At 51.5% G+C, this 22,786-nt stretch overlaps 1 protein-coding gene across 4 annotated transcripts in view; it reads right to left on the minus strand.

The window, feature by feature from the left end:
- Positions 1-4,659: 4,659 nt before the first annotated feature.
- The window catches only part of MYOM3 (myomesin 3), a 46,761-nt gene continuing 28,634 nt past the window's right edge, over positions 4,660-22,786 (minus strand). For 3 of the 4 annotated variants that reach the window (XM_036849454.1, XM_036849456.1, XM_036849457.1), the window contains 17 exons: positions 20,951-21,065; positions 19,880-20,036; positions 19,052-19,161; positions 17,505-17,549; positions 16,673-16,809; positions 15,234-15,378; positions 15,035-15,094; positions 14,561-14,628; positions 13,374-13,484; positions 11,535-11,622; positions 10,980-11,018; positions 10,627-10,735; positions 9,310-9,473; positions 9,050-9,086; positions 8,850-8,872; positions 7,178-7,233; positions 4,660-6,165 (listed from right to left, as the gene is read on the minus strand). In XM_036849454.1, coding sequence (XP_036705349.1) covers positions 5,905-6,165; positions 7,178-7,233; positions 8,850-8,872; positions 9,050-9,086; positions 9,310-9,473; positions 10,627-10,735; positions 10,980-11,018; positions 11,535-11,622; positions 13,374-13,484; positions 14,561-14,628; positions 15,035-15,094; positions 15,234-15,378; positions 16,673-16,809; positions 17,505-17,549; positions 19,052-19,161; positions 19,880-20,036; positions 20,951-21,065 — 1,725 coding nt within the window. In that variant the 3' untranslated portion in view covers positions 4,660-5,904. The remainder of the gene's footprint in view (positions 6,166-7,177; positions 7,234-8,849; positions 8,873-9,049; positions 9,087-9,309; positions 9,474-10,626; positions 10,736-10,979; positions 11,019-11,534; positions 11,623-13,373; positions 13,485-14,560; positions 14,629-15,034; positions 15,095-15,233; positions 15,379-16,672; positions 16,810-17,504; positions 17,550-19,051; positions 19,162-19,879; positions 20,037-20,950; positions 21,066-22,786) is intronic. The other variant, XM_036849455.1, reaches the window with a different exon arrangement.

Below are 22,786 nucleotides of genomic sequence, written 5' to 3' on the forward strand. Positions count from 1 at the left end.
GTATTTCCCATGTGGGCAGGGCCCATGTCTGTTTCAGTCATCATTGTATTGCCAGCATCTAGCATAGTACCTGGAGTGAAATAGCTACTCAATAAATATGTGTTGGATGATTGACTAACTTCTGATTTGTGTCCCTGAGGGGAAGGCCAGGGTACTATCAGTTAGTTCCCTTCCACTCCTGCCATGTAGCTAGTCTGCTTTTGACCTAGTAATTCATGTCCTTTGACTCAGTAATTCCTCTTCTAGAATCTATACAAGCGAATTTTTCAGAGATGCAAGCAAAGATTTTTATATAAGGATGTTCATCCCAGTCTCATTTACTAGTGAAAAATTGGAAACTATTTCTGGGAACATGGAAATGATATATAGTTACATGATAGATAAACACTAACATAGGGTTTTGGAATGCTTTTTGGCGATGTGAGAAAATTTTTATGACGTCATATCATAGGAAAAAAACTCAGAATGTAAAATTATATGTAAGACTTCTCAATTCTGTTAAGACTGGTAGGAAATACATCAAAAAAAAATGTTAACAAGTGGTGTGTGAATTGGGAATGCTTTCAGCTCAAAGGATCGGAAAACCTGACTTATGGTGCCTTAAGCATAGAGGGATTTATTTTTCTCTCATAAGTTGTCTGGGGGTCTGAAGGCCTGGCATCAGCAGCATGGTGATGTTGGGCTGGCATCTCTGCAATCTGCTTTTTATGGTCACAAGATGGCTGCCCAGCTCCAGGCACCACGTCCACATTTGAGGCAGGAAGGAGGAAAGGGGGTAGTCTGGTGCCTGCAGTGTCTGTCCCTTCTACCGGGAACATGAACCTACCAAAGAGCCCCAGCAGATTTCTGTTTATGTCTCTTTGACCAGAACTGTGTTCTGTGGCTGCCCCCAGCTACAAGGGAGCCTGGGAAAGTGAATATTTTGCTTTCCAGTCTTGAGAGTGGAGGTGGCAATGGGGAAGGGGTGGGAATATCTGTTAGGCTAGTTAATAAACAGTGTCTTCCATTGTATTTATTTCTGGTTGGAGGGCTTATGGATATATTTTTTAAAAATTTTATTGAAGTATAGTTGACTTACAATGTTGTGTTAATTTCTGCTGTACAGCAAAGTGATTCAGTTATACATGTATATATTATTTTTTACGTTCTTTTCCATTATGGTTTATCACAGGATATTGAATATAGTTCCCTGTGCTATACAGCAGGACCTTGTTGTTTATCCATCCTATATATAATAGTTTCTGTCTGCTAATCCCAAACTCCCAATCCTTCCCTCCCCTCCCAGGCAACCACAAGTCTGTTCGGCTTATGGATATTTTTACTTTTCTTCTTGGTTCTTTTCTGTCTCGTCCAATTTTTCTACAGCAACCATTTATCATTTCTATCATTGGAAGAATACAACAGATGCTACTTTAAAAATCCCTTGTGAGGTTGTGGACTCCTGTCTCTGGAAGTGTCTGTACTGTCATCAGTCAAAAAAGTGCAGAAGGAACTGTTGAATTCTGTGGGAGCTGGATTAGCCCGTCTATCTTCCCCAGCAACTGAGACTACAGGGAATGGGTGGGTGGGGAAATCTGTCATTTATTTTGATCCTCTCAGGCACCACGCTAGTTACTCGGCAAGCATCCCCTCATTTCATTTTCACAGCAGCCCTCCTTTACAGACGAGACACAGAAACTTTAAATTACTTAATTAAGGCACACACATCAAGTAAAGCAAAGCTGGATCTCAGATTATAGCACCAAGCTTTAAATCTGTATATTCCTGCCACATAGTAAGCTCAGCAAACTTGTGCTGAATGAATGCAGAGTCAACGAATCAATAGGATGTATAATGTTTTTTTTAAACTACAGCTATGACTTGATAATTATTTCTTGTAGAACATCTCTGTTACCATTAATTTTAATTAGTGTGATTGAAAAATAGCAGGCTGTGTACATTGCCTGCCAGAGAGGAACCCTGTGCTCACTCGCCTGTAACTAATGTCCTTGACTAATTGCTGGCTAAGTAACTCATATGACTCTAGATGAAAAGACGGCCAAGGGTTTGTCTCCCGTGGAGTCTTTAAATATTTTTATTATGAAAAAATTCCAAACATATACGAAAGTAGAGAGCATGGTACCCATATACCCATCACCCAGCTTCAAGAATCATCAATGTTTTGCTAACTTTTTCATTTACTTCTCTTTATTTCATTTATTTCTCTTCCTCTTACTTTTTTTTTTTTTAAAAAAAAACTGGAGTATTTTCAAGCAAACCCAAAGTCTCATTTCGCCAAGAACATTTCTATAATTGGAATGAAAAGGCTTTTGTGTGGCCCCGTGTTTCTCTTTCTTTAGATCTGCTATAGCACAGGAAGCGGTGATATAAAAGTCAGCCCAGGGACACAAGGGTTTCTGGGAGGCCCAGGAGAGGAGGGGCACATTCCTCACAGGCTGTGCAATTTGTTTTGCTCTCAACCCAGGGCACTTCTTGGCTGAAACTCCTCCAGCCTCAGAATTGAAACTTTTCTCAAATGCTGAAAATAAACTATCTGGCTTCTAGCTAGAGACATCTGGGAAGTGTTGCTTCTGAAACTATTTTTGGCATGAAAATGTCACCCGGAGCTGCTGGAAGTGATTTGGAAGTTTTGAGGTATTGAAAGCATCTGATGAGCGGTGCCTGAGGCCAAGTGGGTAGAGGTTAATTATTACACAGGCCAGGCATTTCCCATCAGGGTTCTTATTCCTCATGCGCTTCCTGTTTACGGCTCTCAATTCTTTAGGTCAAGGATGGCACTGGGGTTGGTATGTGAAAGGTGGCAGAACGGGTGTGGGGAGGGGGCCGCGGGTATGATCAAGGGGGAACACGCTGGCTGGCTGGCCTTCCTTCAGCCTGCACGCCCTGCCTGGATCCCTGGAAGTCCAGCGTGCCAGGAGATCCACGGAGGGTTCCTGGAGAATGCCGGGACCATGTGTTCGCTGATGGGTTTCACCAGATAAGAGACAAAGTTTCTGACTTTCTGAGTCCCATGCAGGGTACCAGGGATCAGGCTGGACCAACTGAGATGCTTTCCAGGATGAGCCAGTAAAGAATAACACAAGGAGCAACTGGGAACTGTAAAGATGGAAGACTCAGAGGGGTTCAGAAATTGGGATGCTGGAAGCGGCCCAGGCCAGGGGCAGGAGTGGAGGCCATTGGGAACAGGCTGAGGAGAGGAGAATAAAGTCAAGGCCAGTGGTTCAGGCTGCAGAGTGTGAAAGACGTGGAGCTGCGGAGTCTGGCTTCGTTGGATGACGGTGTGCCACTGCTACCTACCCTGGGCTCAGGGAATATAGACTAGATGAAGATGGGAAAGACCCCTGGGGAGGTGGTTGATTCATAACTCTGAGCTGGTTTGGCTCACAACACTTCGGACACCAAATGCGTGGGTTATTTTAACACCAACAACCAGTTCTCCAAATATCCAGACACCAACTAACTGGGTGTCCTACAATTCAATTTAATTTTGACACTAACCACCCAGAGGTAGAGTCAGACTCCACAAGGTTGTCACCTGTACTTCTGACCAACTGGCAATAAGTCGAGGGTTCCCATGACTCCCTCCTCAGAGTCGATAATTTGCTGGAATGGCTCACAAAACTCAGGGAAACATTTTACTTACGGTTTCTGGTTTATTATGAAGGATACAAATGGACAATCAGATGAAGAGGTCCACCGGGCAAGGAGCCGGGGAGCGTGGAGGTAGCTCCCACGCCCTCTCTAAGTGCACCACGCTCCCAGCACCTTGATGTGTCCACAAACCCAGAAGCCCTCGGAATCCTGTCGCTTAGCAAGTTTTAATGGAGCGTTCAGTACTTAGGCATGATTCATTAAATCATTGGCCATTGGTGATTAACTCAATCTCTAGTCTCTCTCTCCTCTCCAGAGGGAAGTGGAGGTGGCTGGGGGCAGAAAGTTCCAACCCTCTAGTCCTGCCTTGGTCTTTCTGGTGACCAGCTTCCATCCTGAAGCTATCTAAGGGCCCCCAGTCACCAGCCGTCTTATTAGCATGCAGAAGATGCTCTTTTCACCCTGGAGATCCCAAGGGTTTTAGGAGCTGTGTGTCCCAAACCAAGAACAAAGTCCAGATATAAAATTTTTAAATTTTATCACAATATCCTTTAGCAAGGTCCTTTCTCCCACCTGAGTGGCACTTGGGGTTTAGTTGGGATTAAGTGAGAGGAGCTAAGACAGAGAACAGCGAAAGGTCTCAGGGACCTCCATCCCCACTGCCCCACCCTGGACCTGCCCTGTCCGCAGTCTTCCTAGGTAGGAGGTAGTGTCAGCTGAAAGGACCCTCAAAAATGACCTTTCAGACTTCTTGCTTTATAAATGGGAAATTGAGGCCCAGACGAAGGAAAAAAACAATGCCCAAGATCCCACAGTGAGTGCTTGGCTTCAAGCCTGGGTGTGTTTGCCTCCAAGACCTGCATAATCCTCCATACTCGTTCCCAGCCAGGGCACGGCAGGACACCTGGCCCCCTCGCCCCCCTCACTGAACACCTGACCTGACTGCACCTGTAGCTGCTGGGGGTATAAGTTACCCATCATGCCTTGATGCGCGTGTAGGTGGTAAATGTAGGAGTGATTCATTTTACCTTTAAATTCAGAAATCATTTCAGAAATCAGAGGTGGGTGTTATGTTTTGGTGTTGGGAGTACAGATGAGTTTTATTTTCTCCTTCAACATTTTCAAGGTTTTCCAAAATTTTTACAACAAACATCTCTAACTTTATAAACCCCACCCCTCCCAATCTGATTTGAAAAAAGAAGGAAACTGGAGGGTGGTGAAATGCCCAGCTCCGTATTGAGGTCCAGCAAGCAAGGCCAACCAGCATCTGTCCCGCCAGGCAGAGGCCCTGAGCTGGAAGTCCGGAAGGTCATCCAACTCTCCGGCCTGGCATCCAAGGCCACCCAGGCAGCGTCACCCCCACGCCTCACCTTTGCTCTCACCATCCCCTGCTCCTGAAATCTCTTCCCATGACCATCACCAAATCCAACTTCTTTTTTCAGGGCCCAACCACCAATTCTGCTAGTTCCATGAAGGTGTTTTAAAGCTCACCTTCCCTAGTTGGGATGAACGCCTGTCTCCCTCCTCTGACCACCAGTGGAACTTTATGTGGACCTGTTTTATAATCCTGATCATCTGACTTGTCCTGGAGTCATTTGCACCCAGGTCTGACTCTCCTCCTGGGCTGAGGTGTCCTTGAGGGCGGGGCCCGCATATTATGTATCTTTGTGCTCCCGATGCCATCTGCAGCCTGGCACACGCTAGACTTCAAATGAATGTTCGTTGAACTTAAGTGAATTGAAAATACAGTATCCAAAAGGGGGTACTGTGATAAATCCGTTTACAAGGGGGGTGGGCGGTGCATCAACCGCGGCACTATTGTCATTTGGGGTTGAATTCTATGTGCTGTTGTGCTTAGTAGGCTGCTACCTACTAGACGCCAGCGGACATCCCCAGCTGTGACAACCCAAAATTTGGACACTGCCAAATGTCTCCTGGGGGACAAAACTGCCTCCTGTTGAGAATCACTGGTGTGTGGTTTCAAGGGTTTTCATAAACAATCCCTAGGAGTAGGAATTCCCATGTGATAGATGAGGAAGGCAAGGCTCATGGAGAGTTTAGAGCTGAAACAGTTTTGCACGTAGGTCTCCCATTCCAAGTCCAGTGCTGATCCCGTTATCCTGGAGGCCTCCCAGGACCCCAGCAAGGTCTCTGCTTCTCCACTTTGGTGTAGCTACTCCTCTCCCATGTCCCGGGTTCCACAATGTCCAATCCCCCCTGCCCCGCCTCCGTGGCTTGTGCCAGGCTGTGAGCCGCTGGTTGACCCTCCTAGTCCGTGCAGACTAGACCTCAGGCTGTGCCTGGATCCGACCGTCACACCTTCAGCACCTTGCCCTCCTCCCCGTGCTTGAACACGCTGATGGTGACCTGGCCCGTCTCGGAGCCATACTTGTTCTTGACGAAGACACCGTAGCGCCCACTGTCCTCACTGTTGACCCTCTCGATGGTGATGGTGACCTCCGACCCCCTCATCTCCATGTGGTAGCGGTCAAGGAAGGTGATGGGCTGGTCGTTCTTCAGCCAAGAGATTTCAGGGAAAGGATCTCCTGAGATGACGCAGGTCAGGCACAGGGTCTGTTTGAAAGGACAGGAAGGGAACGCTCAGTCCACCCACTTGGAATAACCCTTGGTATCACCTTCACACTCCCAGGGAGCTCCCAGTGCAAGCTGCTCCCTGTGGTAAGTTCATTATGTGTGTTTTATTGTGACCCATAAAGTAATAACAGTAAAGGGAGATGTTTTACTCTAACCCCACATCCTCCATTCTCAACATTTCTACGGGAACACTTAACTAGTTAGACTGTCAGGTCGTTATTACTTTAGCAATTACCTGCCCCAGAATGGCCTGGACTTTGCTTTATTGCTTTTTATTGTATATTTCAGTATGATTTTACCATGCAAATAAGGCTAGATTGCTTTAACATAAAGATTTAAGAATTGAGTTTGAAAATTCTCAACAGAGCAACTCTCACTGCAGAGGCACTCTAGTGTAATGGCCAGACACTCAGATTCTGGAGCTGGGCTGCCAGGCTGTGAATCTCAGCTCGGCTCCTTTAAGCTGTATGACCTTAGGTAAGTCCCTTAACCTTTCTGGGCCTCAGTTTCCTCAGCTATAAAGTATGACTAGTAATAACACACTATTTCATGTGGTTGCCTTGACGTTTAAATAATGGAATAGTGCCTGGCACAAAGTAAGCAACATGAAAACGTTAGCTATCAGTTTCTAGAACATTAGACTTGTGTAACTTCAGTCCTGAAAGGGCTTTTTAGGTATCATCTAGTCAAACTCCTGGGGAAACTGAAGTTCACACGGAGAAGTCCGTGACACCCAGGGCCACCTGGAGAGATGGGGTAGAACCGGGGTGAGCACAGGCCTGTCACCCCCACCACGGGCCTGACACCAGGCTCAGTGTCTTTCCTTTATACTACATGTGACCAGTGAGGTCTGGTCACTCGGCCAGACTCCGGCGCATCCAGCCCCTTCGGCTCTGGAATCCACGGTGCTTCATTGCTTCGTGCCCTTTGATGGATACAGGAGGGAACCCAGGGTGGGACTGCCGGCCGTGGGCTGGGGGACAGTCAGTACCTTATCTTCCATGATCGTGGCCACATCCGGCAGGCCCCTCACCACTTTGGCACGATCTGGAAGGGAAAAACGAGACCCCCAGTGATGAATGTTTTTCTGCCAGCTGCTTCCCAGCAGCAGGTTCCACGCAGTTGAGGTTTATTTTTAAGCAATGCTTCTTTTTCTTATTTGCATCATTTTGGGTGGACATCCTTAAACTTGTATTACATTATTTCCTTGCCTTTATAAACATTAGATAGGGGACGTAATGTGTTTCTGTCATTGACTTGAGGTTATTATCGTGGCTGGTGGTACCTGGAGGTGACAGTGAGGTGCCCCTCCCCTGAGGACTGGGAGAGAAGGTGGTAAGATTGCTCTGACCCTAAACTGGCAAAATGCACACAACAGGTGTGATGAACCAGTTCAGGCCGTGAACAGGAAGGAAGCTTTCGGGACACTGACTTTGGTCAAGGGAGGGGACCTGGTGGCCATGGCGGCTGGACAGGAAGAGACTGTGGTTGTAAATCACTAAGCAGAAAGCCAACAGGTCGCAATCGAGGCTGTGGGAACGGACCCTAGACCACGATCAGGGATGTGCCAAGAGCCTAAAGTGGCTGGTGTCTGTGCAACGGATGTAGGGGAGAAGGAGCCTGAATCAGGGTTGAGGCGGGAGGGGAAGGATGGCTCCAGAGATGGACGCTGTTGTGGGAGGATCGTTCACCAGGCCCATCATGGCGGGCGAAACAATCCACTTCCCTCGACTCTCAACTCGGCCAGCCCTAGCAACCACAGGTGGTGAGTTCAGGCCCTTCTGTTAGGGTCCTGGAGGGGGGTGTCCTGTGAAGAGACTCGGCATTCCAGGATGGGGGGGGCAGGTGATTAGACGGAGGCGTGACGGGCTGAGTCGGGTCTCCAGGCTGCGCTCCTCCCACCAAGGTGGCCGCCCGCTGCAAGGGCTCCTCACTGCTCTTACACCCCAGATGGCCCCCTTCCAGATGGCAGTTATGAACGGCCTGCATTTCCCACCAAGCGGGGACACTCAGGGACAAGACGCCACATAGGGCTAACGCCCCCTCCTACCAATGGCCCCAAACGGTCAGTTTCCCTCCTCGCTGTCAGGTTGAACGGGGCTGCTTTGCTCTGCTGCCAGGACGCTTCCCCTCATGGAAAGTCCTACACTGACCGGCTGGCTCACTGAGACCAGTAAGCTAGCCTCCTGGAACTGGGTAGAACTGGTTGCGGGGACTCGGAGAAGCTCCAGTGCATGGACCTGGTGGTCCCCCTGGGCAACTCAGAGGCTGTGTCCTGGATTAGATGAGGCCCTAGTGCCCCGACAGCCAGAACCAGCTTCAGCTTTAAAGCCATCTCGTCCCGGGCCTCGCTTGGAAAGATCAGCCCAGCCTCGGTCCCGTCTGCCCCTGCCTCTGGAGTCCCACCGACATCAGCCGTGTGCCTACTCGCCACCAGGCCCGCACCAGGCGCGTCCACATCCACGGTCTCAGGTATCCTTGGACTCCTCATCCACCTGTCTTCACGCTGCCACCATCTGGGTCTCCCAGCAGCTCTGTGACAGCCCAGAGCCACACAGACCCCATGGGGAACTGGGACTCCAGCTACCTGCCAGGAGGCGTGAGCAGCTGGGAAGCCGCCCCAAACTCAGAAGTGGAAACAAGAGAAATATGGCTGGACTTACTCTTCTCGATGATGGCCAAGGCTCTGAAAAATGGAAATGGGAAAAAGCTTTGGTGTTTCATTTGTTAAAGGACAATCCTGCCTGGGTAGGGGGGAGGGGGTGACGGGGGAAAGGTGGAACTGTCCGGCCTCCCAGGAAGGGTCCTGTGCTCGTGCACCCCAGGGGCCTTGATCACACTGAGAAACGCCAAGGAAACTTACTTCAGTCTCTGGTGCTCAGCCAGGGCGTCCTCAAAAGCTATGAGAAGGAAAAGGGGAAAAGGTGCGTCAGGGCATCTACCCCCAATCTCCCCCTCTCCTGCAACCCACAGGTATAGAGCTCAGTGCTGACTGTTCCTCCACTCTGTTCCAGCATTCTCTTGGGGCAGTGCTAGGATTGGGTGGGGAGATGGGAGCCCCCCCAAAAGACCATGGGGTTTTCTAAACAGGTTTCACTGAGGACAGACAGGCAGAGAGCTCACCTTGTCCCGAGAGATCAGCTGAGAGCTGCCGGGCTTCTTTCCCGGCCGCTATCTCTAGGGTGTATCTGCCCTTGTCTGAGTCTTTGGGGTCCAGGATGTGGAGCCAGATCTCATCCAGGGTGGTGCCAGCCCTCACCCGATCACCACTCTCCAGGCGTTTCTCTCTGAACGTGAGGGCAAAGAAATGGTTAACACAGCTCAGCCCGCGACGGGCTGTCTGTCTGCCCATCTACAGGCACCCCTGCCCCAAACTCCTCTCCCAGGGTTTTGTTCCCAGATGTGTGAGCTGAAAGTGGTGACCATCCATGAGATATCTGATAAATATCTATCCACTCATCCATTCATCATTCATTCATTCATCAAACCTTGTGCCAGCGCTGAATCTATATTTGTGACATGTCCTGCAGGCTGGGACTTTGAGGAAATGGTGCTCCAGGGTCAGTGACCACCTCCCCCCACCCCACCAGTGGGAGCCACTTCCTCACTTCATCCTTTTCCTCATCTTAAAACCTCCCAGGATTTCTTCCCACAATCACTCTTACGTAATTCTTATAAACTATATAAACTCCTTTCCTTCTTTACTTAAATTTCATTCCTAAAGACACCTGGCCCGTGTCAGTGTTTTGTCACAGAAGTGACACCTCTGGGCTTAGTCACAGGGCTCAGAAACTCTCGAGGAGGAGCTTCACTGTTCTGAAATTCAGCTTGGCCTTGGTCTCACTCACATGACAAATCTGACTAAGTCCGTCTAGCCTTCTCCATAGAACGGGTGCAGTAATGTCTGCTCCACAAGGCTGAGGTTTGCAAGTAAAAAGCACTGGGAAAATTCTGCTCCCAAACTCTCTGGAGTCATTTAGCTCCTGGCTGAGTCTCTGATACCTGATACTGCCTTCAAGGCCTGGCCCTCAGTTAGTCGTCAGCCCCCCAGGTCCCTCTGCCTGCACCTCTCCCCTCAGCCTGGCTGCCTGAGTTTGCTAAGGCTGCAAAGACCCACAAGGGCACCATGACCCACTTGACTATCTGGTTCTCCATCGTTCCTGCATCCATCTCTCCCCCAGTTCCCAGATGGTGCTCTAAGACAATGGTCCTTCTGTGGCCATGGATGTTCTGGGAAAGTGATCTTAGCACCAGGGTTCCCACCTTTCCTGGGGAGACTCCCTTCTGTGCCTCCAATGGCTGTTCCCTGTCCCAGACTCCCTCTGTGGACAGCAGGACCGGTGAGAGACCCTGTCTCTGCCAAGCCCTTGGGACTGGGCTCTGAGGCGGGTGCTGGGCCCCCTCCAGCCTGGCTAGGGCTCCAGGGCAAGGCCAACCTACTTGTGGAACCAGCTGGTTTTCATGTAGTTCACGTTGTAGTACTTGACCCTGCTGAAGAGCCGGATCCCCTCTTCAGTGCCCTGGATTTTCAGTGGGGTCGCAGAGAGGGCTGGGGAGGCATGGGAGAAGGGTGAGTCTTCCCCAAGGCCCTTTGGGCAGCACATCTGGGGGGCAGCCAGCTCGCCCCTGCTCTGGGGTGTGGTGGGGAGAACAGTGTGGTGAAGAGGCAGGAGCGTCTCCCCCAGTCTTTGAGGCTGGAAACTAAACCCACCCCCGGCAGCCAAGGATGGCTAGAGGTCCCCCGGAGGTTATGCGGCATCACGGCAGTGCTGAGCAGAGAGGGGCTTGCTTACCACCAATCCTGCCCAGCTCAGTGAAGATGGCATCCAGGGCTGGAGGGAGACAGAGGGAGTGGTCAGCTGATGAAGGGCTCCCCTAGGGATGCACCAGGTGGGGCCGTCCTTGGAAAAGGCTGGTGGACCTTATGAGCAGCTCTCAGAACACAGGCTTAGGGGTGGGGAGGGGATCCGGGGCACTGCGTGACTGATGGGGCAGGGGGGCAACACAGATGGAGGACGAACGGGCCGACGTGACAGTTTTCCTGCAGGCTGAGACGACCAGCCTGGTGAGGAGCCTGGGGCCCGCTGCGGGGGGCAGAGCAGAGAACTCAGGCTCCGGGTCTTGAAGCCTGGGCTCGCTGTGGGATAGTGCAGTGAACATGGGCACCAGCGTCACACAGACCAGGCCCTGCCACTGACCAGCTGTGCAGCCGTGGGCAGGTCACTTAACTCCCCTGGGCCTCAGTTGCCCCAGGTGAGGATCCCAGACAGTTTCCCCACAGGTCACACTGCATCTCTTCGTTCAGTGTGAGGCCCTCCTGGCCCATCTCTGATGTCGCCAGCTCCCACCTTCACCTGTGAGGTCCAGGATGGTGTCGTCCTCCCCTCGCTCATCCGAAACCTCTGCTCTGTAAATGCCCTTGTCCTCTTTGGAAAGCTGGAAAGAAGGATGTGAGAAGGCGGTGTCGGCATGAGTTCCAGAAGGAGCGATGGACAGCAAATCAGGAGGCCTGGGCTCTAGGCCTGCCCCTAACTCTCCTCCCTGGGCCTCAGTTTACCCCCATGCGATGGGTGATCTCTGAGGCTCCTTCCAGCTCCAGAGCCCTTTGATCCCAAGCCCAGGGCTTGTCTGGGCCTGGAGGTGGGGCGAGAGGGGGAATTGAGGGCAGAAACAGACGCCCCGCATGTGCTTCTCAGGCAGCTGCTCTGAACAGAGCAAAGCGAGCCCTCCTAGCAGAGCTGGGCCGAGCAGGGCGCACCCTCCACCAGCGCTGCCCTGCTTCCCAGGGGCCCTGGATAGAGGGACCTCTCTGCATCTCTCAGCAGGAAGTGTGCTTTCTTTTGCTCAGGACAAGGGGGTCCTTACTGGCACATGCTTGTCAACCCCAAGTGAAGCCTGGGTCAACACTCAGCAAAGCAAGAACTTGGGTCATGCTTTGAAAGCAAGGTCAGAAGTCAGCTGTGCCCTCTCATTACACAGCAACTCCTCCAGGGGCTGCGGGGGCGGGGGTGTGATATCTGCCTCCCTGTCCCCTCAAAGGGCCCCTCTCACCCCAACCATCTCTACATAGGGTGCTTTGAGGCAGGATTCAAGGCAGAAGCATCTCTTAACTGGGGGATCAAAGGGCTGAAAACCCCGACAGTCTTCTCCCATGTCCCCTGCCCCCTCCCTCAGTGAAGTCTCCAAAGTCCCAGCCAAATTCCGGTGACAGTGATTGGAGAAACTTCCGGCCCCACTCTCAAGCTTTGTATCTTGGTATTTAAACCCTCTGAGCCTCAGTTTACTCATCTGTAAAATGGTGGCATAATCCTTGCCCTGGCTACGTACTATAGTTGCTGTGAGGATCAAGGGAGATAACTCTTCGGAAGCCAGAAAGTTCTGCACCAATAGGCTGGATGATTATGACAAGACTCAGTAGCTATTAAGCACCTATTTGATGCCGAGCCGTGTGAGGAGTTTGCACTGTGATGACAAAGGCCAACTTGCCATTGTCTTGGCCAGGATTTGGGAGAGGACCCTGAAATCATTATTTCCTTCCTAGTCTGCAAACCTGCGTCTGCCGCAGTCCTCCTTGGCACATGGTGAGGCCACAGAAATCAGGGGCAAGGCAGAAAAACATTGAATATTTAAGGATAAGCCTTGCATTTCTACCTTAACCAGGTCACACTCCTCCGAGGGCCACGGGGAGGTCGTGGGTGGGAGAAGTGAGCTCCAGGCCCTGTTTTGCTCTGCCCAGACCTGCCTCACACGGAGACCATCTTCCTGTCCTGAATCTCAGGCTGCTGGGGCAGGAAGGAATCTCTGAGAGAGCATCCCTCTGACCTGCTCGTGTAACAGATGAAAACTGAGGTCAGAGAGGCACAGTGACCTGCCCAAGGCCACGCAGTCAGTGGCAGGGCCAGGACTGGAATCCAGCTAAAAGGAAAAATCAGTATTACTGAGCCTGTCTTTATTTAAAGTTTTGGTATTGTTTCCCCTCATGGTCTTTTTTTTTTTTGGCGTGAATTTTGATTCTTGAAAATATTGCATGAAATATTATTTATCTTGAGTACTGAGCCTTTCAGTGCTTCCTTAAAGTTTGTGCGTGAGGTCAGTGCCTCACTTGCCTCACCCTGGTCCTGACTCCCTGCCCAGTGCTCCTGGCACTGCCTGGAGGCTGTGAGCCCTGAAGTCAGAGCTGCACTTACCTCTTCGATGCAGAGAAGCCCTGCTCCAGTCTGCGGGTCGTACTGACCATCTGGGAACTCTTTCTTCTGGAAGAACCACTGGAAGCGGGTTTCTTTCTTGGTGTTGGCCACCTGAGGAAGGTGGGGAGTGAGGAGACTCCTTCAGGCTTTCTCTTTTATGTGAAGACTCAGTTCATCAGAACCTTTTTTTTTTTTTACAAACATGACTCCCCCCCACCCCGCCCCCAGGCTAAATCTCAGCTAACCCCTTCCTCACACCATATGTCTCCTCTGATGGTTTCTGGACTCTGGACTTTTGCTAATGCTATTCCCTCTGCTTCTTGATCCCTTTCCTACCCTACTTTTTCTTGTAAATGCCTGTGTCACCTCCTCCAGGAAGCCTTCTTTTATGCACCCCAGAGTGTGCCCCATCATGAGTAATCAATTTCCTGCATGTCTCCATCACAGCAGGAGCTACACTGTTTTCCCCACGATCTTGCTTTGGACTGTGGGATCTTACAGGCCTAAGGAGACCACTTCTTCATCCTTGTATGCCCAGTGCTTGCAGAGTGTGTAACACAGAGTAGGTACTTAGGTTTGCTGAATGCACAGGCTTCTGGGAGTGCGCCCTCCCCTCCCCTGCCCTCCCCCAGTTATCTAAAAGGCTTGCAGGGTGCTGAGAAAGAACACCCGCTTTGGAGTCAGGCACATCCGGTTAAAACCTGGGTTCTAGACTCTGCTTACCATGTAGTCTTGCGCTAGTTCCCCACTTGGTTTTTCATCCTAAAGTGGGGATTGTGACACCTCTCTCACAGATGATTGTGAGGCAGATGAAATAAAATAATGCTCTGAAGTGCTGAGAACAGTGTCTGGCAGGGCTACTAACAGACACAGGGACTACCGCTCAACATACAGAGCCCTCACTTGCTCCCAGACCCCTGACCCCCAGAACCCCTCCCAGAGCAGCTGGGAGATCTAGCTCAAGGCTGACTCAGCGCACACTAATTCACACTAACTCTGCTCCCTGGGCTTTTGTTTTCCAGTTAAATGCAAAATCCCTGGGGCTACTTCCTCTGCTTGGATCACACCAGCACAGGGTGTGGAGTTGCCGGGAGTGGGGCAAAAGACAGCCACAGGGCTTGGGGACAACCACAGGTCTTGCCCCACGGGGCCTGGGGGCAGGGCTGGAGGCGGGGGCGGGGCTTTGCCTTGCACGTCAGCAGCACTTGGCAGTCCTCGGTGACCTTCCATTGCAAAGGCTCCTCGAAATGCGGACCTATGAGGGCAAAACAGCACGCCCAGCGGTCAGAGCGCCGGGCTCGGCCCGGGCGCCACCTGGTGGCGAGACAGGGGAAGGCAGCTGGGGAGGGGCACCTAATGACTACTGGCCCCTCGGATTCTGGGAATTCGCCCCCACGAGGGAGGGGACTAGGGTGAGGCATCTGGGAGGCATCTAGGGTGCAAAGTTTAAGGCGCTCACTCTCGGCGTTGGGCAAGTGCTGTTTCGTTCTGGCACGGGGACAGCACTGGATAAGATGGCAGTGGCCCTCCCTCGGGGGGTCCAGCAGGGCGGAGGGATCTATTAATCCACTTGCCCAGCGGTTCCCCGGCGCTGACTGCTGGCCTGCTGGCCTGCTGGCCTGCTGGCCGAGGTGTTTGAACTTCGCCCCAGCAGTTCTTACCCTGCTTTCTCTTCCAGTCTCTTCTCTTAGCACCTGCCTCCCTTAGAAGTTTGTCGAACTCTGTGGACACAGAGGGGGGAACGGGCGTGAACCAGGAGGAGCGCAGGTCCAGAGGAGGGCATCAGGATGGATAGAGACGCCCAGGCTGAGAGCTGAGGCCGGGTGCATGGGGCAGGGCGGGGGTCAGGGCACAGCTGACCGTCATCCACCAGAGCCAGGGTGATCTGGTTCTTGGCTTTTCCGTCTTGGAGCTGAGCAGTATACGACCCTTTGTCGTCCTCAGTCAAGTTTTGGATGATGACTTCCACCAGGCCCTTCTCTCGGACAAAATTGATTTTGCGGTTCTGGGGAGAACAAAACCCAAAAGTCTTTCTGCCCTTTTCCATTCCCAGGGAATTTGTGCTGTGGGGTGCAGATCGGGGCGTGGTTGGACTATGGGGGTAATATGTGCAGAGTTAGAAGCCTTCAGAGACTGGGGAGGGGGCCCTAGGTACCCCTCTCCTGTGTATAGACTGGACTTTTCCCACACCCGGCCCCTGAGAACACTCTGGGGCCTGGCAGACACTGGAAAGAGTCTTGCATGCTTGTATCAGTTGCAATTAATAATAATTTACTGCGCCATGTTTTTTGGTTATTTTCTACTTCTTTTGCAATTTAATATAAAAAAAATCCCCCATAAAACTATAAAGGATAATATAAAAAAGCCTGTGTACCTGCTACCCAGAATTAGCACTTATTTACATTTTGTCACATTCTAACAGTTTTCAAACGTTTTGTTTTCCACATTTAGGGTGTATGTATGATTTGAGTGAATCGTCTAGTTTGATTTTTGTATAGCGGCACCTGCTAGTATCAGCGCTGTGTACCAAGAGTCCAGACTTTTTGTTACCTTGCCTCTACCATGAGCCAAGGTCATGCTTAATCTCTATGTAGAACTTTCAAATCTATTTTTTTTCCAGTTGCTCCTCCTGTTCCTGGGGCAACCAACCCCATTGTACCGATGTAGAAACTGAGGCACAGAGAGGTGAAGAGACCTGCCCAAGGGCACACAACCCACAGGAGATGAATATGTCTTCTGACATCTAGCCCTGAGCTCTTTCTCCTCTGTCAGAACCAGCTCCCTTCTTTATAACACATATTTTTTGATGGCCATCTGGAGATGAAATTCACAAATAAGATCTTCTCATGAGTACAAGAAGAACAGGAAAATGAATGAAAGAGCATAGGTAATGTGGCTAATAGAATAAAAACTCTCTATTCGGTGTATATTAACACTGCAAAAAAAAATTCTTTGTCTTTCTATCTGAGAGTTAGGGTCTAGGCTTGGATAATTATAAGCGTGAATGTAGGTTTTTCATCTTACAAATGTTTGACAGGACAGTGAAAAATTGTGGGAGGCATGGGAAGTTCTTTGTGGGAGTGTTCCTTGTGTTGGCAAGTGTCTAGCATCCCTGCCACCTGCACCCCAGGTACTAAAATCCAGGTGTCCCCGCCCCCCACCCTATCACTGTGACAGCCGAAGCTGGTGGCTGTTTCTGAAATGTCTGCTAGGGGAAGGTGCAGCCAGTGGAGACCATTGCCTGTGAGGCCACCTCCTGGGCCAGGAACCTCACTTAGGGATTCTGAGCCCCCAATTACCGGTGAGCTGAAGATTTCCTGCTCATTGAAGATTAGATGCAGCTCAGCGGCTGGAGACAACTTTTCTACTTCCAGCCAAAGCCGCACCTCTCCTTGCTCGAGGATGTCAACGTTCCAGCCGGAGATCAGCTTGATCACTGGGTGGCAGAGGACAGGAAAGGGTGGGCAGGGAACCCTTCTCCCCTCCCCACTCCCGACAGCCCCACCTTGAGCACACTGTGGGAATTTAATGTGCAAAATGTTTCAGAGTCTGACGCAGACACGACTGGGGCGAGGGGCTGGGGAGGGTTTCCCGCATTCAGTCCCCCTAGATTGAATTCATCTCAGGGAATTCATCCTCCTCCCACAGCTTTGAGGTCGTGCTTCTCACCCTGGCTGGACACTGGATCCCCAAGGACTTTCAAAAACACCAGTGTCTGGTTCCAGACCCAGAGGTTCTAATTTGTTTGGGGTGTGGCCTGGGCATTGGGATTTTGAAAAGCTCCGGGGGTGATTCCAGTATGCACCCAAGTTTGTGACCCCTGCCCCAGGGACTGCAAAAGCTACTCCTGGCCAATGGAGGGCAGCAGGGGTTTAGATGATCCACAGTCCAAGAAGAAGAAGAAACCAGCCACTCTGCCCTCCCTTGCATCCCATGTGCTCTCTGCTGGCCGCTCTGTTCCCTTCATGGACTGAGGACTCCCTGGGTCTATGACTTTCCAGCCCCAAGACGTCCCCATCCTTTGCCCGCCGCCCCCCGGCTAGTTTCTGGCTCTTGGCTGACTCAGCCCTGCTCAGAACACCCCAGTGAGCCTGGTGGGACTGCCCAAGGCTGGTGGCTTGGACCGCTTACCTGGGTTTCTAATCTCATGGCTCAACTTCTTCAGCTTGTTCAGCTCTGGGACAGGGAGAAGCAAGGAAGAAACCAAAGAGAATGACATATCCAGGCCAGTGGGGCCTGTGGAAGCCGTCCTAGCGTCCACACTGGGTGAAAGTCCTGAGAGACTCAGCTTGGGGTCACTTGGCTACTGAGGGGTTGATGATGACCACTGTGGGCCTTGGCTCTGGGGCTCTGAGGGGGCTGCGGGGGCTGCCGCAGGCTACCCTGAGGTTGCTTATTCTCCTGTCCTTCAAGACCTGATCAAGTGCCACCTCCCCAGAGAAGCACCTACTGTGTGCCAGGCTCTGCATGATCTCAGTAGTCCTCACACCATGCTGTGGGGTGAGCATACTGTCTGCCTCCTGAGGCCCCTTGTTACCCCACTGAGCCACACTGTCCGAATCTGAGGGTCTGTTCTCCCCACTGAGCCATACTGTCCTAGTATCTGAGGGTCTGCTCTCCCCACTGAGCATTTCAGTCTACCTGTGTCTAGGGCAGGTTGGTAGAGTGCTGTCTCACTGCTAACTGCTTCTTTGTGTTAGGTTTGTCTCTTCTGCTAAGCTGAGCTCTGGACCTACATGGTATCTGGCACACAGTATGTGCTCAATAAATACATGTTGCATGAATGAATTGGCAGGGGCAGGGCTCCTATCTCATTTCCTCTTATAAGCTCCAGAGTCCTTAGCATGATGAGTCTGGACACATGGCAAGCATCCAGTCCAAAAACAAAAAGCAAACCCCATTACTTTTGCGGATGGCTTTAGTTTGCATGGAATCATCTAAGTATATCTGCATAACAACATTGTTTCACTTAGGACAGCAGGGATTATAATCTCCCTTTACAGATGAGGAAACTGAGGCCCAGAGAGGTGTCACGACTTATCCAAGGTCAAGCAGCCAGGAAATTGTGGAACTGGCATTGCAATCTGGACCTGCCTGGCTTCTGCTTCTTAACAAAATCAAAGGGCCTCCAGTGCAATCATCAGGGAGGACAATGGGCTGCCCCAGTTGCTATGGAGACAGCAGAGGGTGAGTCTCATAGATGACCGCTGAGGCCCGGCATCCCCTCTCTGGTTTACCACAGTCCCCACTGCTCCCTTTTGCCATCTTCATTCCTCAGACCGACTGCCATTTGCAGTTCATCATTCTACTTATGCTGTTGTTTTTCTTAGGCTACGGAAGGAAGTGAAATAATTCAGTGGTACCTTTGCTTTTTATCAAAAGTAGATAAAGTAAAGAGAGAGACAAGAAGAGCGTGAACTCCATCAGGCAGGGGTTTCTGCCTGTTGAGTTCACTGATGTAATTCAGTGCCTAGGACAGTCTCTGGCATACGGTCGGTGCTCAGCAGATACTTATTCACTGGCTGACTGACTGAATGGGTGGGTGAGGGCCTACTTCCCTGGAAATCTCTGCTTTACTCATTTTTACTGCTTCTTGCTGGCCTCTGGGGTATTTGTGTTTGGGACTCCGTGTCTGGGTCGTCTCTCTGGGGAGGTGGCAGTGGAACAGGGGGCATCACCTTCCTCCGTCAGCGTGTGGCTTGCTGAGATTTCTTCGTCAGCATCGGTGACCACCACCGAGTAGGTGCCCAAATCCTCGAGGCCAGGTTCTTTCAGGATGATCTTGGACCTGCAGAGACAGGAGGGCAGAGGCTCTGAGAGGGGCCGTGTGCCCTGGAGGCCTGGGAGCTGGGGAGTCTCGGTCGGCTTTGCAAGCCCTGCACCCCAGCCCAGACCCCGGCCAAGCCAGTAAGCAGGGGTGGCAGCCTCCTTACACCTCTTTGGGGTCCCCTGCCCAGGGCACGTCTGGCCTGCCACCTTCAATGGTCCTCACTAGCCAGGCTCTCTGGAACAGTCTTCATACTGGCCACATCCCCCAGGCCTGCCTCTCTCCACAGGGCTCAAGTCATCAGCTTTGTCTCCTGCTGGACAGGGCCAAGGCCAGAGCTGCTGGGGGTGGAGGAGGGAGACCTGGGGGCACTTGACATCCTAACCCCTCTTTTACTGATGAGGAAGCTGAGCCCAGAGAACTTGCAAGACCAAGTCACTGGCTCTCAGGCTAGAAACCAAGTCCTGAGCGTCTCCTCGGAGGCGCCCGCACAGAGGCACGCACATTCCTTACAGCAAAAGGACCTCCAAATGAATGGCACCGTTTCAGCCTCTCCAGTGCACTCTCCCTCACTTCTCCCCGAGGTGGCAGTCAGCATCCTTCAGGAGAGACCAAGCAGTCCTCTCAAGCTCGCTATCTGGGGGTCCTGCCGGATGGTCTCACCCACGAGCTTCTGCCCACCCATCCGACAACGTCTGGGACCTGTGGACGAGTCGGGCTGCCCCCTCCCCTCACTTACTTGTTAACTTCCTCCTCGACCTTGACCCTCTGTGGGTCCGGCGGGCCCTTGTAGTCCTTGGACCACTGAAACTCCGAGGAGTCGGGGGCCTCGGGGGCTTCGAAAGCCATGTAGATAAAGCCCTCATCATCCACACCGACCTCGATCTCACGAGCATCTGAGGGCAGGATCCAACGGAGGGCACCAGGCATTTAGGAACAATAAACCGGGTCAGGTCCCTCCCCTGCTTAACCCCTCCAGTGGCTGCCCATTGCTCTTGAATAGAATAATAAACCCCAGACTCCTTGCTGTGGCCTCCAAGACCTCGTATGATCAGGCTCCTTCTCAGCTCAAATGTCACCTCCTCAGACTACTGAGGCTACAGTAAAGCCCACCCCACCCCATCACCCTGTTTCACTTCCTTTATAGCACTTATCACTGACTTTTTCATCATTTATGTGTTTACTGTCCATTCGTCCTGCCCCTCCCCCCACCAGTGCAGGGACCTTGCTTTCTCATCACTGCCATGTCCCCAGTGCAGTGTGGGTGTCACCAAATACTTGCTGAATGAATGAATAATTAAAAGAATGGAAAAAGAACACACTTTATAGTGAGGAGAGCTGAGTGATTCCATCGTATACTAGCTGCGTGACCTGGTCATTTAACTTCTCTGAGCTACAATAAAATCAGTTCTAAAGTGGGGACAGTGACGGCTCCCTCAGGGGCTCATTGGGAGGGCCAGACAGTGTAAGGACCCAGCGCAGCATCTGGCGTGTGTGGTAGGAGTGGACCTCAGGAGCCGTGACTGCAAGGCAGGCAAAGCCACACAGCATATCTGAAATAAAGTTGGCTATTCTTTTAAATATCCACAAAGAGTTGTATGAGTTTAAGAATGTGGCATATAAAGAATGGAAGACCCATCACATGGAAGGAAACCATATGTTCATATCTTGGGATCCCACAGAAATAAACGAGAGTGTGGACGGGAGAGAAACAGGCAGGAAGGAATGAGGGGCAGGAAGGTGTGGCGGGGTGAGGGCCCAGCAGGTTCTGTCCTCCTGCTGCAGACCAGCGCCCTCCCGCTGCCCCTACCTGGCTTGTCCTCCAGGAGTACGGGGTCGGTGGGCACAGACGGCTGCCCTGGGCCCGCTGAATTCACAGCCTGTACATGGAACACGTAGGTCTTCCCCGGCTGTAAGTCAGAAATCTGGGGGAAGGGAGGGGACAAGAGTGAGCACCGAGGATGGCAAAGACCCACCCTTCCTGCAGCCCTGGCCACGGGCTGCAGGGGACCCCCAGGAGGGCCAGGCTGCCTTGGGGGTGGGGGGCAGGCTAGGGGCACATTGGTTTCCTGAGTTCCAGCTTCAGGTGAGCCTCTCCCCCTGAGATTACCTCCCACGCTTGTGAGGCCTGGAACTCCACCTGCTCGGAGCTTAACTCATCATCAGCCTCTCAACAAGGAAACCCTTTCTCTTCCTGCGTCCCCTGCCTCTCCTCCATCTGTCACCCTAGAAAGAAGCTTGGGGATCATCATCTTTGACATCTTTTTCTTGAGCCCTACACATCTAATCACCGAAGTTCCCATTTTATTTCCCTAAAGTTTCTTGAATGTGGCCTCTCTGTGTCCCAGCCACGCCTTTGACTGCAGCTTTATTTCTCCTCTCCTGGATTAGTCCAACCGTTTCCTAAACGGTGCCTCTGCCTCTAGACCCTTCTTCCCGGTCTATCTTTCCCTCTGCCGATGTTTCCAAGATGCCAGTCTGAGTACGCTTAACTCTTTCAGTGGCCTTCGGGGTAAAGTTCAGATTTCGAGGCTTGGTACCTAAAGCTTTCCTCATCCGTCCATCCTCAGCCTTCTGTCCTCTTCTTTGCGCCCCCTTCACTCCCTGACTCCTCAGGGTCCCCCATGCATCACGTCGCTTCACGCCTCCCTGCCTTTGCCCTTGCTGAGCCCTCTGCCTGGAACGCCCTCCCCTTCTCTTGGTCTAGCAACAAGAGCTCACCCTTGGCCACTCAGCTTAGACAGATGGGACGAGGCCAGGAGAGGTCTCTTACCTTCCTCCTTGGGAGCTCCCAGAATCCCTCGGACCCTCCTTGATTGTACGACACACAGTATTGTAATTGCCTGTTCCCTAAGGACTGTTACTGTAGCTTTTTACATCTACGATCTAGTTCCAGATCTGGCACTAAGTAGGGGTCCAGAAGTGTCGAGTGAATGACTGAGTGAGTGAATGCCAGCCAACCATCCACATGCAGAAACGGTGCCAAGTCACCGAGGCTCCCCGACCCTGGGCCAGCCTGCCTGGGGAGCAGAGGGGCCATCCGTCTTGCGGGGCTCTCTCAGGCCAGTTGTCCAGCACTGGCTGACTCTATGGTAGGGACTTGGGCCCCATGGGGGCGGAAACTGCACAATCTCAGAGCCTTCCACGGGCTGACGCTTGCCCTTCTTCATTTGGTCTTAGATAGCCTTAATGTTATTGTTTCAAAAGGAAATATTTTTATTTTTTTCTGATTATGAAAGAAATTCATGTTTGTTGGAGGAAATATTAAAGCAATAGAAAAGAATATAAAATGAAGGGGTAAGGCTCTCCTGGCAGCCCCATTCCCAGAGATGCCCAGAACTGACAGTTTTGTAACAATCCATTTAGACTTGCAAATGCACGTAAACCATGCAGAAGCGTGACATGTGGCATATTCTGCTTGTTCGTATCTTCTTTCCACATTGTTTTGGGCCTCTCAAGCCTGCTTTCTTTCCTCTTAGTGCTAACAGAGTGCTAACGTGTGGTCTTGAAACCCACACACCCTCCTGCCTGCTGGTGAAAGATGCCTCAGGAAAATGAGCTGGAGAAAATACTCCCTCTCTCCCTAGAGCTGCAGAAGATAAAATCTAATACACATCACAGAACTTTCCTTACAAACTTTCCTTAA

This window comes from Balaenoptera musculus, chromosome 1 (genome assembly GCF_009873245.2).
Source record: "Balaenoptera musculus isolate JJ_BM4_2016_0621 chromosome 1, mBalMus1.pri.v3, whole genome shotgun sequence".
Taxonomy (NCBI): Eukaryota; Metazoa; Chordata; class Mammalia; order Artiodactyla; family Balaenopteridae; genus Balaenoptera; species Balaenoptera musculus.